Source organism: Antrostomus carolinensis, unplaced genomic scaffold (assembly GCF_000700745.2).
Source record: "Antrostomus carolinensis isolate BGI_N321 unplaced genomic scaffold, ASM70074v2 scaffold19153, whole genome shotgun sequence".
Classification (NCBI taxonomy): domain Eukaryota; kingdom Metazoa; phylum Chordata; class Aves; order Caprimulgiformes; family Caprimulgidae; genus Antrostomus; species Antrostomus carolinensis.
In genome coordinates, this window is record NW_010304685.1 from 14,490 (window position 1) to 30,105 (window position 15,616).

At 38.2% G+C, this 15,616-nt stretch overlaps 1 protein-coding gene across 1 annotated transcript in view; it reads left to right on the forward strand.

Annotated features, from left to right (window-relative positions):
- Positions 1-5,578, forward strand: part of XKR9 (XK related 9) — a 10,049-nt gene extending 4,471 nt beyond the window's left edge. Inside the window, exons 2-3 of the mRNA XM_010164540.1 lie at positions 3,772-3,992; positions 4,935-5,578. Of these exons, the coding sequence (XP_010162842.1) occupies positions 3,772-3,992; positions 4,935-5,578 (865 nt within the window). The remainder of the gene's footprint in view (positions 1-3,771; positions 3,993-4,934) is intronic.
- The last annotated feature ends 10,038 nt before the right edge of the window (positions 5,579-15,616 follow it).

A 15,616-nucleotide genomic window follows, 5' to 3' on the forward strand; every position in this document is an offset into this window, starting at 1 on the left:
ACTGATAATTCTTTACTGTTCACATATGACAATTCCAGTTGTAAAGAAATCGTGATTTTTACTCTATTGGCTTCCAAGTAGGTTATATACCTTGGAAAATTAAAAAAAATCCTCTTTAATGAGTTTAGAGAGAAAAAAAGTAAATGGTAACCCTGTATTTGTCTGTGTTTATGACATACTACCCATACCAATTTAATCATCAGTTTAAGATGTATGTGTACTTAAAATACATAACCAATGCAATACTTTTAATTTTTGTATTTTTATTCCATTTGAAGTATCTTTTAAAAAGCCTTTTTTCAGTTTATGAAGATTGAAAAATAGAACTTCTATAGCAATAGATGTATTACAGGAATATAGATTATAAGAATAAAATTATGATCAGTTCAGAGCAGGCACAGTGTTTAGGTGAGCTGTGGGCATGATAAAGGAGAAAATTTGAGCCTGACTGAACTTTGCCCTTGGCTGTGAATGCAATTGTCCAACATTAGGCCTAAAAGTTGGCTATGGGACCTTCCTAAAATGTCCAAATACTGCATGCCAAATGGGCAAACGGGAATGAATGTGAGGATAAGCTCAGAATACTCTTAAAAGATGAAAAATTTGTCACAGTCAACTACAGTAAGTGAGTAGTGAAAAATACTATAGCATGCCATCTTATAACACTATAAACCTAGTATACCATGCTCAGTTTAGAAGGAATATGCTTCCAAAACCTGACAAGTTATTTCAGGTGTACATCCAACTCCAACTGAAATACTCCTTTTACAACGTGTCTGGTTCTTGCCTTGTGTATCATTTACCTTCTCAACTGTGAGCTCTGCAGCTCAACATTTGTGCAACTGGTTTCCACTTCTTGCTGTTTGGACAAACACAGACTCTGGCGAATAAGTCCATGGACAACTAACAGATGGGTCTACCCAATTGTTTTTTCTTGAAAACATTGCAAATTCTCCGGATGTTTATATCCTGGATGCAAGAACCAGATGTTTTGCAATACTAATTGTTTTATAAACTGAAAAAGCTATAGATGCCTTGCCAAACAGTTATTTTCTTATGAGAGATTATTCAGAGAACAGCATGATAAATACACAAAAACATAAAAGTAGAAAGCAGTTTCCTTTGGGAGTAAATAATGCCTCTGGAGCCAGCTCACAGAATCAATGTATGGCCTGAAGGGCAGGGCTGCAGTCTATGAATCTCTGCAAGGAGAAGAGCAAAGCATCTTCCCCTAAGGCTTCTCAGTAGTAGCACATCTGCTCCACACCTACTACTGATGCTTCCAGGTTGCAATTCTCAGCTGTATGGTCGACATGCTTTAACACACCAAGGAATAACTTATGATTCCTCTAGCATGCACTTAACCCAGGACTTGCAAATCTCAGCTGTCTCACTTGCAGCTATGGAAGAACCCCTGACACTGTCTCCCCTGTGATCAAAGGATGTGGTCTTTAAAGGTGGTGAAGGTGTTAAACTTTTAGCACCTGGAGGAGCTGGGAATTCTTCCTAGCTCCCTTTGTAAGCAGAAGGGGGCTGTGCACTAAGGTACTATTGGGATGAGATCTGGGTCTCTAATGATCTGCTGCCCCCTGTTTTCTATGTGAAGGAAATGCAACTGCATGGTTTTCATGGGTTCCGTAGTGCTTATGATTGTGTGGACAATCAGAGAATCGGGAACTTGCAGCACTTTAGCATTAATGTTGAAATCATCTCGGATGCAGCCTTAGGGGATGGAAGTAGGAGGCAGGCTAAGGCATAGGACCTTGCCTTTCTGAGCCTGTTAGCAGGCTTGTACAACTATGTAAGATAACCAAGGGATGGTTTGTGGTGTTCTGCTTGATTTATTGAAGAAATAGATCTGAATAAATGACATCATCTTCATAATCCAGATGACTAACTTCTTGTGTTGAGACCTTTAGCAATGTTTATAATGATAGAAAAACTGGCTGAAAACCAGTGATTTTTCATGAAAAAGGACTGCTTTGCCTGTCCTTGCCTGCCAGTTATAGTCAAGATGGGTTCATTGGAGAAGAATATTGGAAGCTTAAGACATCTGGGAACTGAATAGGTAAAGGTAGGCTTGAAAGTTATGTCTGACGGCTGTTATGCTCAAAATAGTGTTCATGGGCAAACACACAGGATTTATATACCTGTAAAACCAATAACTTATTGTTGGTGTAAGGGAAGTTTTAACAGTTCATTCCAATAATCATTATTAGTCTAGATCTATTTATTGCAGGAAAAGAAAGAATACTTCTATGCATAAAAAGTTTCAGTAATAATAACACTGTTAAAATTGTTACACACATATTTCTTAGTTCCTATCCCTTTTCCTTGTGTTTTGCTTACCCTTCCTCTGGGTCTGAAGGTCAGCAGTTTCATTCTGGTGCATGAGGAGGTGTTACCAGTGTCTGGAGACTTGCTAGGAGGAACATGATGTTCATGTTGATGGTTTCTCCTTCTTCACTCTTAGGATCCACTTTGGGTCTTTTTTGTATGTTTGCTAACACACTTTTAGACTTTGCTTTTTCTTCATTTCTCTGCAGCTTCATGTTAACATCCAAACTTAGTATCTATGGCACCTTTTATGTATGTTAGATGTGATTTCTTTATTCTCTTTGTTACTTCTAGAACTAGTTTCATCTAGCTCCAGGTCTTCATTTCTATAACTGACCATTGGTGAGTTGTCTATAACCATGGAGTCTACAGTGCCAAGGCATCCGTTATCACCCTATGCATGTACTCTTCTATACTGAATCCCGTGTCTCCATATCTCAGGACCTCTACAGTCAGACCAGGACTATATTTCTCTATACTACGTCATCATAAATAGGCCCCTTCCAACCCCTACAATTCTGTGATTCTGTGATAAATATCTCATTCAGTACAGAATATTTGCTTGTTACTGTTATCTATATAAAACTATGGCTGTACCACACAAAAATGAACAAAAGTAAAACAAATTAACCATGTGGTCATTTGGAAATCAGCATTTTTTTCTGCAGAAAATACAAGTTAAACCAAGTAAAACAAAGTCATAGACAAGTCAAGACAATGTCAAACAGAACAAGCCTGACAAGCCTTAGTCCTGAGGCCTTGCAAAGCTTGTGCTGCCTTAGTAGCAATGACAGTGCCTATTGCGGTGCTGCAGAGTTATGAAACTTCATGTAAAACCACTCAAATTATTAATAGAATCTGTCAACCCAGGAATCTATGTGTCTTGAAAATAATATTTTGAAATGAAAGTGTTCCTGAGTATTTAGAAAATAACACCTTAGTGATTTTTTTTAAGCCTGTTATATATTTGCAATTCATCAGATATTATCCTTTGGGCTTATGGATCTATATTATACTTAAACAGAGGTGGATGGTCACAGCTGGATATTCACTAATACCCTTAAAAGGATACAAAGAAAGTGAATGAGTATCTCAGCGACTGAGAAGAGCCGCTAAGGAGATTTTCAGAAATGCAGTACTTGTAAAGAAATAAGCACCTAACAAGATAAAGCTTGTAATCTTTATTCAGGAAGGTCTTATTCTGTTCTAATAGTTTTTACATTGCATTGGTATCACTGGTCATAAATTATTATCTGATATCACTGATACCAGACACGTACTGGACTAAATTTTATCTTAGTAGAAGGTGCTGGATTACATTCAAAGATAAAATATGAATGGAAAACGAAATGGGAAAAATCCTTGTTAGGCTATATAATTTTATTGAGTGGCACTTTTAAAAGATGCAGTCTAACCAAGTCTCCTTTTTAATAGGTATTGGTTTGCTTTGAAGTACGGCTGCCAAGCTGCATTTAAACAAAACAGTGGAGATGCACCAGAAACGGACCCTCCCAACTTCATTCAAAAACAAGCTGTTGATGTAGTGACTGATATTAATATGCTCAGGGTGTTCAAGACTTTTCTTGAGACCACACCACAGCTTTTTATCCAGCTTTACATCCTCATGGAACATGGCAAAAATAATTTCTGTCAATGTGAGTCTGCCTTTCTCCTTAATTTGCAAGTTGAGTATCTTACCTAAAAGGATAACTCATGTGACTGGGTAACATTTTAAACATACCTTGGAAAACATATACCCCACTGGATAATTGCTCTCCATCTAGTTAAATTTTCTGTCTAGTAGATGGTCCACTCTGCTAAATCCATAAGAAGGAAGATTTCCTGATAACAAGTAATAATATCTAGTAGAAACATAATGATAAGTCACTTGAAAATAAGCTGTTGAATACAATTGGTGTACAATTTTCAGAGCAGTTTTTTGTGTGCTTTTGCTTACAGCTTCTTTTAAAACTGCTAACTAGGCATCTTGAAATCAGTAGGGTATTTAGAGCAGCTCTGTGAGCTGTCACTGCCATCATCCACATGTTACAGGGTTGGAATTTATCTAACCAAATGGAGAGTGGGAATTTATCTAACCCAATCTAACCTCTAGTGTTCCCTCATAGTCCATAGAGTCAATAGGTACTCTGACAAAATGGTGAGATGAATCTCATCTTAAATATGTGAAGAGGCAAGTCTTAGTTATAGATTTCTACATTATAGACACCCCAGAGTCAATATCAGTTGCTGAAACTTAAGTTTTTATAGGCTATTTGAAAAACTTTGGGAAATTCTAAGTCATCTGTGCATGGAGATGGCAAATATGACACACAACTTAGGTGAGACCCTCAATGGCCAGAGCCTGGGCAGGGTAACATAGGCATCCCAAACAGCATTAGATGCCTAGATTTAGGGAACTAAATTGAGCCTTAAAATTAAGATTACTTGTCTTGGAGCACAGAGGAAATATAAAATTGGTATAAAAAAAGTGTTAAGAAAGCATGAACTTGTCCAAAAGTTCATTCAGAAATTATAATGTAAAATAAGTATCTTTTATTTAGGTTTAATGTTTATCTTTGTGGTTTTTTTTTTTTAAGATGCTGCCATTATTATATCTTTTTGTGGTATCTCCATTTCAATGGTTGATTATCAGATATCACTACGAAAATCTCTGCCTGATAAAGAGGAATTTCGTGTGCTTCCCAAGTTAGTGTATCTCTTCTATAAACTGCTTACTATCACTTCTTGGATATTCAGTATTTCACTGATCACTCTACTGAGTGTTAGAAGTTCTGGAATGCTGCTGATATTTCTTTGGACCTGTGGCTTCACCTGGACTTTGAAACAACATACAATATTTTGCAAATCTAAGAAGATGGAATATCTGTACAGAACTGTTGTTGGAATAATTCTAATTTTTACCTTTTTTAACATAAAGGGGAGAAAAACAAAACTTTGCATTTCTATTTATTATGCTACTCACACTGTTGTGACACTAGGTATTTTGTTTGTATATATGTTTTGGAAACCTTCTATTATCATGGAAATACATTTTACAATTGTGAGCATCTTAACTATTCTTAGTCTGGTGTTAGGTATCATTTTTCTTGTTGTTTATTATAGGTTTTTTCATCCCACTGCATATTGCAGACCACAGGCACATTCAGATGAAGTTGATGGAGCAGCAGGACAAAAAGATAGAGTGGAAAGTGGTAGATTTCAAAATTTCTTAATGCAATGAACAGTATGGGTTTTTTGTGTGGACTTCAAAGCAAGCACTTAGTGGACAGTCAGTTTCTTGGTCATTGTTTCGTGTGTATCATCACTAAGTAGTACATAACAGACCAGAGTTATTAGCTCTGAATAACTATTGTTTTCTGAGATACTGTACAAAGCCTTTTTAACATTAATATTTCTCGATGTGCTGGTCAAAGTTACTTTTGAAAAAGAAGCAATTTCATCTGTCCATCCTACACAATTCACTGTTTTAGTTTTTAACAATGCAAATAAAATGTAGGAAAAGCTAAAAAGTTAATAAAATGAAAGCTAACATTAAAAACATATTCTATTCATTTATAATAGATTATTGATTCTGTTAAAAACAAGGCTTGCTTTTCTTTTCTTGCTGGAAGGAAAGAGGAGGGCATTTGAAATAATTGGGAGTGGTGATCAGTTATCTCTGCTTCTCCCCATTAGTGTAAAATCTTCAGTTCTTTAGATGAGCATAGCTACAAAGCCTACTGCCTTCTCCCTAAATGTCCCCTAAAGAAGAATAGCTTTGATTTATGGCTCAATCACTGTCTTGCCACAAGGAAATTTGGGGAGATAATTTCAAGCATTTTATCTTCTAGGTGTTTTAATGACTCCTTTAATTGTTTTTGTTCTGCTTATCTTTCACACAACCTTCTGTGTTTAGGGGTAATGCCAGCTTGTTGTTCTGAATTATAATAGGAACCTGAGTGATTTATGGATGGCAACAGGAGTCTTGCATATAAAGCAAGAACTACCTTCCTTGAAGATTTCCTCTCCTTTGAGCTCTCAGATGTAATACTTTAAATGCTGGTTTACACTGAAATAGAGGGCTCTGCAAGGTATGCAGTGGTGCAGCTTCTTTTGTCTTTGTCATCAGAGAAGGGAGAAGCAACTGTTCTGATGCATTGCAGTCACAGGGCCTGGGAAATGATGGGATAACCAGCTTGTCCATCACGATTTTTTGGCAGAAAGCGGAGTGAAATTAGGCAACTTCCCAGTCCTGTGTTCAAATGCTAAATCAACAGCAAAAGAAATAAGGTTGATAGCCACAGCATCTTCAGAAATAAAATCTGAGGGGAAGAGCTACTGGGTTTTAAATGTGAATTATGAAAACTAGGGCTCCTTCTCTCCCCTCCTTTGGACTTCAAATAATTCACATTTGCAATTAGAATAGCCACAGGCAAAAGGAAGAAACAGCTTGAGGAAAGAGATCAGAGATAAGAAAAACTGATAAACTTTGCCAGGAACCAAATCTGTTAGCATTATTGATTGACAGCAAACATCCCTGAGACTTTGGGGGAAAGGATGATGCTTTGGTTGATAATTAGGGTGCTGAAGAGCTGTGTCTTGCATCTTTTGTGTCAAGTCCATGGACTGCAGGCTCTTTTTGTTATTACCCTTCCAACCTTAGCAGAGCTCAGGGAAGTTTCTAAAAGCGTTTCTTTCCTGTTGCAGTTCCATAGTTCTCTTTGCCAGACCAGCCACTTACTTACATCTCCTTAATCGTATTCAAGGAAATTAATTTCTGGGTGCATAGGTTGGACTGAATGGTCTGCCTTTCTGAGGATACACATGAAAAAGTGGTGTAGTAAGAAGAATTTACTTCTAAAATCCCTTATTTCCACTTAGGGGTACCTAGAATGTGGGTCCAGAAGTTAAGACATTAAAAAAGCACAATCTGTGAGACTTAAGCAATAGTTTTCCTAAAATTAATATATAAAACAGTACCTGAACTTCTCTCTACTCTGGAAAAGAGATTTGTTTGTACTGGAAGGGCTGCTTAGGTAAGAGACAAAACCCAAGGCTCTATCCTTCATCATGGATCAGGATTGCCCTAAGTTCTCTTTTATCTACAGAATACTTATTATTAGTGATGGTACCTTTGGCAGCAAAATGCATGCCTGGTTTTAGGATGAATGTACTCATTTTGATATGAAAAATTAGGATCCTAAATAGTGAAGACTATCCCTATATTGCTTCTCCCACGTTTATTCTTTGTTCATTTGAAAACCTGAGAAGGGACTAGGGTAAGGTAGGGTGGGAAAGGGAGGATATTATCTCTGTCTTGCAGAAAATCACAAAATTTTGTCTGACCATTATTTGGAAGAAGACCTCAAACTTTGTACATTATCTGAGAAACAGATCTCTGGGAAAATATGAGCTTCTGAGAAGTCCTAGTGTGGGAGTTTCAGCCCTGGGGCCTCCAGGTTGGCTGCCTGCTGCCAGATGCCAGAAATCTGGAGCCTAGGTTGCTCTGGAGGAAAGTTAGTTTCTAGTGAAACAAAACAAATTTGACTTGGTGATTTTTTTATTTTTTTCCTTCCTTTCAGTGACCTGACAAATTCCAAATAAAAGTATTTCATTGCTATGTCTCTGGCCAACTTTGAACACTCATTTTCTTTCATGGGAGAAAAGCTGAATGTTGTACTGCCTTCTGTTCTTATGTCTCCTTGTTCCCTCTTCTGTGCCACTAAGAAGAATGCTGAGTTGGTAAGAAAGGCATTTATGTGACTATTTATATCACACTAATGCAAATACACACCAAACCCAATTACTTAAGTTTCAATCCCTATTTTATGCTTGTAAATCCTAGTGGATATAAATTTAGCCATATCCTAAAACTGGGAAATGATGCAGATTCTTTTCAGAAAGCTTAAACAAATCTGCAGTGTCCCTCCACAGATACTGTCAAGGTCTCCAAAGGTCATCAATCAGAGGGCCTCAGGAGGTGGGAATTCCTGTTAGATTGTCCCGTGTAGGCTTTTATTTATTTCTTTTCAACTTTCACATCCTCCCTTTCTTCTTGACCTTGAGTTCAAGATTTTCACTTCATTTCTTTCATTTTCATAGTTATGAAAATATCTTTTAATTAATTTAGTCACTCTAACTCAGAATCACTGTAGCAGGAAGGACAAGGAAGCACACGAGTTGCTTCTAGACACATTTCATACCAGTGACCACTTCAGACAAAACAAGCACAGCTCCACTTCACCTAGGTGTGAAGTTCAAACAATAGACTTCATACGTATCCTTTCTGTTCCCCAACTACTCTTTAATTGCAGCTGTCACTCAGTCCATGCATTGTGCCTGACCTTGTCATTTTAATCTATCAGCAAATTGAAAACAAATGTTTTTTTTTCTTTTTTGTTAACTATTTCCATTACGTATTATAAGAAGTATTTTAATAAGTTAAATAAAAATAATAAACAATTTCTTCCTGTTTTGACTACTGTCAGACCTGGGTAAGAGGGACAACATTCAACAGAATTGTTTTAATTATCCTACTAATATTCAATGTGCCATTTGATGGCATTAGTGAGCTCACCTGATGTACCACAGATAGCACTGATTTATGAAGCCATAATTGGGTTTCCAATAAACATTTGTCAAAATAATGTATTCATTCAAACTAAAGCCTTCTTTATTTATTCATATAAAAGAGCACTTAACTTTCAACAAAGAATTGCCTGCCATCAAAAACACTCCATAAACTGGGGAAATTTATGAAGACACAGTACCAGAGGGTGATCAGTGGAAGACTAAAGTTCACTTTAACCCTTTAGAATACTGAGTTCCACCTCTTCCTTGTTACTGGTACTATACATCTAAAGAAGAATGCATCTAAGAATTTCTAAAAGACCCAAGCCCAAACATTAACCTTTGTATATTTAGATATATTGAAGTACCAGCTCTTTTTTCTACCACAGAGTGTTATGTCTCCAAGACGGTTTCAAAACTAAGATCCCTCATTTTTATTATGCAGTGTAGAAGCATGCACACAGCTCAGGGGTAGCTGGTTTTAGGCTCACTTACATTCTGTCCACGTGTGTATATTCTTCCAAAAACTATAAGCTTCGAGAGGGTAAACAACTTACCTTGTCTGAACCTGAGGCAATACATGTCCCTGTCATTCATTCCAGCTGAAGAATTTTCCTGTTCTACCTCTCTGTGCTCTTCTCTACTTCCTAGCACTTTAGTTTCATGTTTAGATTTTTAGTAGAAGAATAGCAAAGGAGATGTGCTGTACAATCAATATTTGAAAGGAGTGCAGATAACCCCTTGGAATCCATCTTCACAAAAAAATTTTCTTCTTTTACCTCCAATTAGCTAACATATGACAAATGCTAGTTACACTGAAGATTCCCACTACGTGACTCTTACCTTCACTAGCTTAGTAAAAGGTAGACCTTGGTGGGATGGGGAGCGATGCTTCAAACTTACCTTATGCTGCTAGCACTTGTTGAAACTACAAACTGCATTGGTCTTCCTATCACTGTATGTTGGTTTCCATATATGTTTATTTTGAGCATACCATTTTTATTTCTGACAGGGAACACAGTTGTAAATATCAGAGAAGAATGAGAAAGGATAGGAAGGTTGAGGTTTTTTTTTTATTAAACATGGCATGTTGAAATAAGTAACCTGCCTCTGAAACTTGGCATTAATGTCTTTAGTGTAGTAAGCAATCATCTCAAGTATTTTGAAGTTAAATGCATAACGACTTGTATTAGGTTTTGCTTAGATTCAGATTGCTAATATGACCTTGTAATGTTTTCTCACTTGAGAAAAAAACTGGGCAGAACTTACCCCTGGTGAATTCTCCCTGGATTCTCTACCACATCATTGACTACATATTCTTAACTGTGAACGTGGTCAGACACAGGAACAGGTTGCCCAGAGAAGCTGTGGATGCTCCCTCCCTGGAAGTGTTCAAGGCCAGGTTGGATGAGGCTTGGAGTGTCCTGGTCTAGTGGAAAGTGTCTCTGCTCATGGCAGAGGGATTGGAACTAGATGATCTTTAAGGTCCCTTCCAGTCCAAACCATTCTATGATTCTATGATGATTCTTAACTGAGTGTGACCTTATAGTCTGCAAAGCTGAATGGCACAGTTACATAAACACAAGGGAAAATAGGCTAGGCCACATGACGTGGAAGATGTCCCTTATAAACAACTTCTTAAATGACACTATCAGTATTTGCATAGGCTAATAAACTTGCACTTTGGCAGTTATCATAATCAACAGCTTTTAAAAAAAGCATAATATAAGCAAAGTTCTTTTTGCAGTTGCATGTCCATTTCTACTGTCTTCCGTTAAACAGTCTAAGGAATTTTATAAAGAGAAATAAACATGGCAGTTTCAATCAAGAATGACTATTATATAAAATTATAATTAGTGATTTAATGGCTATAATTATAATTGGACTTGAACAAAAATTGTAGCTATTAGTAGCTAATTTATGCCTTTCCTTGAAAAAAAAAGAAATAAAACCCCATAAAGCCTTCTCTCACTTATGTCCTCCCAGCCTAAGGAATAATGTTTACGTGTCTGTATTTAGAAGTATAATTAAAGCAGCTGGGTGTGGTCTTCCTTAGTCAGAAAGAAAAACAAAACACAAACCCACATTTTTTTTATTGTTAATGGGGGATTGCGCATGGGAGAATAGAAACACATAACTTGCAGACCCTGTCATGGGCCCTTATTGTTTTCACCCAACCAAAGTGGGCTGGACTGCTAAGGCTCAGCAGTTACCAAACCCCACATGTGAGGTGGGTGGCCCCTTGTTTGCTGGTTAATGGCTACTTAGGCTTGAGAGTTTTGACGAAGGATGGAGTGAGTTTTAAGCTCAACCACTCAGGAAGAAAGCAACAGAATCCCACTAAAACACTAAGTCTTCCAATTCCAGCTTCCATTTATCAATAAAATGTGCAAGTGGGTGACTGTTAAAGCAATGATTTGTTTGCTGCATACAAAAGTCCCAACAATATTGTGCCAGTGGTATCTTATGTATGTGTCAGACAGCCGCCCACTGAGCCAAGAATTCTACATTATTTAAGACATTTGAACTTTTGTTTTAAAAAAGTTTTCTCCACAGTAGTTTAGAGAGAATCTATGGTTACTGATACAGTTTACTGTAGCTGATCTCAGGAAGCTGATAGGTGTTACTCAGGGGAGTAAATTGATCAATTCAATATAATACCATGCTAAAAAAAATAAATATAATATTAGCCTGTTTCATAAATTTTAGAAGACTGGATTCTCCTACTGTCTACTGAGCTCTAGAAGCAGGTTCTCAGCAAGTGCAATTCACCATTGCTCCATAATCTGAGCACAGCTTGAGAAGATAGCATATACAACATCCATCTTCTATCATGGTATATCTTGAAATTGCAAGCAATTAGAAAATAATTACAGTGGAGACTTGCTCATACCTTGTCCCTCTAACTCCTTCATTTTCTATTAAAGCCTACCTGATGCTTCTTCAGCAGATAGCTCTGCTGCTGCTGTACCTTTGCATGGCACCCAGGAAGTCTACGCATGGGAAGGCCAAATGGCAACAGGATTTTGGATACAGCCTGAGTGGGACCAAGGTGTAGGGGAGAGAAGAAGAAGAGGCAGCTTAATCCCTGCCCTGTTCCAGCATAGAGCCCCTTTTTCAGCTCAGTCTCCTCCAGTCCCCTGCTCGTTCTTGTAGAGAGGGCAGGAGGAAAGGGGCAGAGCCTGGATGTGCAGCCAGAGAAGTGCCTCGAAGTGAGGCTTTTCTGCTGCATCTCACCCCTGCTGCTTATCTAAAGATAATTTGAGTGTTGCATGGTTCTCTTGCTTCTGCAGGCCTGATTATTGTGTTTACATGGTCTACCTTTCCACATCTTTTTCCTTTGTATGTCAGTGTCCCACCCACATGTTATGATGCTGTGCAGCCTACTATCTTCTTTCAGATGAGGAGTGTTCTATAGTCCTACCCCTATCTATACCAGAGGTTCTGTAACACCTTTTTCAGGATTTTTTTCTAGTGTCTTTTCCACCCATCCTTCCTATCTAAGGCAGTCTGTCAGTCTCCCATTTCAGCATTTTTTTTACTGCTTCTGTGACTCATCCTCATTTTGCCAGGTCATGCCCTGATCCTTCATGCTTTTATGTGCTTTCTCAAGCCTCTAATGCCTACACCAATGTCAGTGCTGTACTTCTGGTCCTGACATAATTTTGTTACTCACTTATAACTTCTCTTTCTGTCCAGCCGTGTCACAATCACAGGAGAGCTGAGGTTGGAAGGGACCTCTGGAGGTCACCTGTTCCAACCCTCCTACTCAGGCCTGGCCACCTACAGCCAACTGGGGTGTTAGTAGAGATGAGGGAAGAAGACATACTATGTTGGAACATGATAGTTAGTTCTGCTGACCATTCTTTGATCTATAAACAATTGCAAATGTGTTTGAATTAGTGGCTTATCTGAACAGATGCAAAGGTCATCAGTTGCCCTTCCATCTTCTTTCATATCCATCCAAATTTCCCCCAGCTAAAAGAGGTTGTCTTCTGTCATTTGAACTTCAAGGAACAGTTAGATGCAACATTCAGAAGTTAGTATACTACATCTGGACAGACAGAAATGGCACCAAGTCATCTGCAAGTCAGCAAAAAAGGCAAAAATAGGAACATTTAAAAACCCCTAATTTTGACAGTGATAATTTTGAAAGGGTGTGGATAATAAATTAAAAGAAAATATTTTCAGACAGTAATGTGGCTTCTAAGCCAGGAACATTGCTGTATGTTGCAGCTGTAATAGGACTGCATTTGGGGAATTTCTGTAACTATAGAAAAGTGGCAATCAAAAGCCTTTGAAAAAGATCTTTCCTATCACATAATATCTTGAATAACCAGTGAAAATCAGGTAAGAAATGCAGTTACTGTCTGTATTTCATTATTGCCAGAGGTTATCACATGATAAAATAGTTATAGGTTGAAATATTGAGCTGGGAGAACCTGAAAAAGGAAGCACACCATGAAAAGCCTCCAGATCCCAAAATAACATTGCAACACACAAGCAAGTCACAGTACTTAGCCTTTCTAGGTGAAATTAGGAAAGATAACATGGACCCAATTGCCAGAAAGAGCTATAGGTTTTAGAAGGCTTCCAACATCTAAATAATTAATAAAAAAACCTGATGCAGTCTTCCTCATTTATATGGCTTGTGAAAAATCTCTGCTTACATATCGTTCCAGCACCACAAGACCCTTCCTAAGATTGCTATTCCCTTAACTTCCTATAGAGTAAGATTGAATAGTCACATCTTCATTGTTTGTGGGTGTCCACACGAGCTGCAGACTGACCATGCTGGGGAGCAGGGGCATGGGGACCAGCTCTAAACCCCTTGCTATGAAGGGAGGCATTAAGAAGTGCACTGCAGAGAGCTGCTTAGGGAGCATCTCGGGCCAAGAGGGTTTGTTAGTGTGGGCATTGAGTTGTGTAAGAGTAAGTAAGGACCTCTGGGCTTCAGCCAAAATATCCCCACAGTGCTTCACTGACCCAGGCAGAGGGACTGATTTGGGTCAGTAATGCCAAGACTCCAGAATCTCTGACATCTCTTCTTTTTAACTTAACTGTATGTTCCTATAACCTGGATTATATATGTCTGTATAATCTGCATTTGTTAACTCTTAAGTATTTTTTACCCCTATTACTCTAGGCAATATATAGCTGACTGCAAAGAACGTCTCTGCGAATGATGTCTTCTGGAGTAACAAACAGCAAACATGATGGTAACAGAAATAGCAAGAAGCACCACAAAACATGGAGGTGCTGGAGCGTGTCCAGAGAAGGGCAACAAAGCTGGTGAAGGGGCTGGAGAACAAGTCTTATGAGGAGTGTCTGAGGGAACTGGGTTTTTTTAGTCTAGAGAAGAGGAGGCTGAGGGGAGACCTTATCACTGCCTACAACTACCTGAAAGGAGGCAGTAGCGAGGTGGGTATGTGTCTTTCCTTCCAAGTGACTATTGATAGAACAAGAGGCAATGGACTTAAATTACGCCTTGGGAGGTACAGATTGGATGCCAGGAAATACTTCTTCATTGAAAGGGTCATCAGGCACTGGAATGGGCTGCCTTGGGAGGTGCTTGAGTCACCATCCCTGGAGATATTTAAAAGACAGCTAGAGAGGGTGCTCAAAGATATGGTTTAGTAGTGCATAGGTATGGTTGGACTGATGATCTCAAAGGTCTTTTACAACCAGGCAAGTCTATGAAAACATTCACATATATAACAAAAACAGATGATTGTTGCTGTGCCAGGAGGGGCACTATTGTTTACTGTATAAACAACCATAGGTATGAGGGCTGCTTCCCATTTTCCTAATGCTTCCTTGACATCCTTGGTCTGTTACCTACCAACTAAATTACTTCATGCATAAACTATTAAGCAGCAGTACTAGCATTCATCATGCAGTTGATTGTCTTTATCTAGGTTCTATTTTCATTTGGGAAACAGTTTCCATTAGAAACACATTCTTAGCAGAATTACTGAAAAGACTTTGCAATCTTTCAAATAGGCATCAGGGCATGGTATGATGATTTCCTTCAATGGTAATAATGTCAGAAGTTCAGTTTCTGAAGAAAGCATCTTCAATTTTGAAGATTTACTTGCCTAAGTGGTTATTAAAGAAAGGAATGTAATACAGAGACAAAAATAATTTCACAGACTAATTTTTTTTAGCAACATTTTCTATCACTCCATTCTACTCCCTACTCCCCCTCTAACTGTCAAGGTTTTCTTTTTCCCTTGGCTTCCAAAGATGGGAGGTTGACAATGCCCGTGGTAGAAATTCTCTTTTTATTAAAAAAATTTACAACACATGTAATGGCATGTTTTCAACCCATCCTGTCCTGTCAAGTCAGGCTCTTTCTTTAACCACTGTCAACTTGAAAAAGATCAGGGAGCAGAAACTTAAACATTAACATTCTTTAGAAAAGTTGCCACGTGGAAAAAGTGGCATCAGTATTACATATGTCAATAGAGTGTAGGATAAGGAATTGTTAGCTTCTTTTGTTTTGATTCTGTGCTTAAAATGCCTCAATCGCCCCAGATGAGAACTTCAGTGGAGCTAGCAAGCAGCCAGAAAAGTTTTAGTGAGGTACTCAACTTGTGGGCTTGAGCACCTCCATGGCTAAGCAGTGGCTCTGTCCTGATTAGGTGATGAGGGCATGAGAGGTTGTGGACCATGTGAGTCTAAAGCAAGTCTTTCCTTCTTCCTGCTG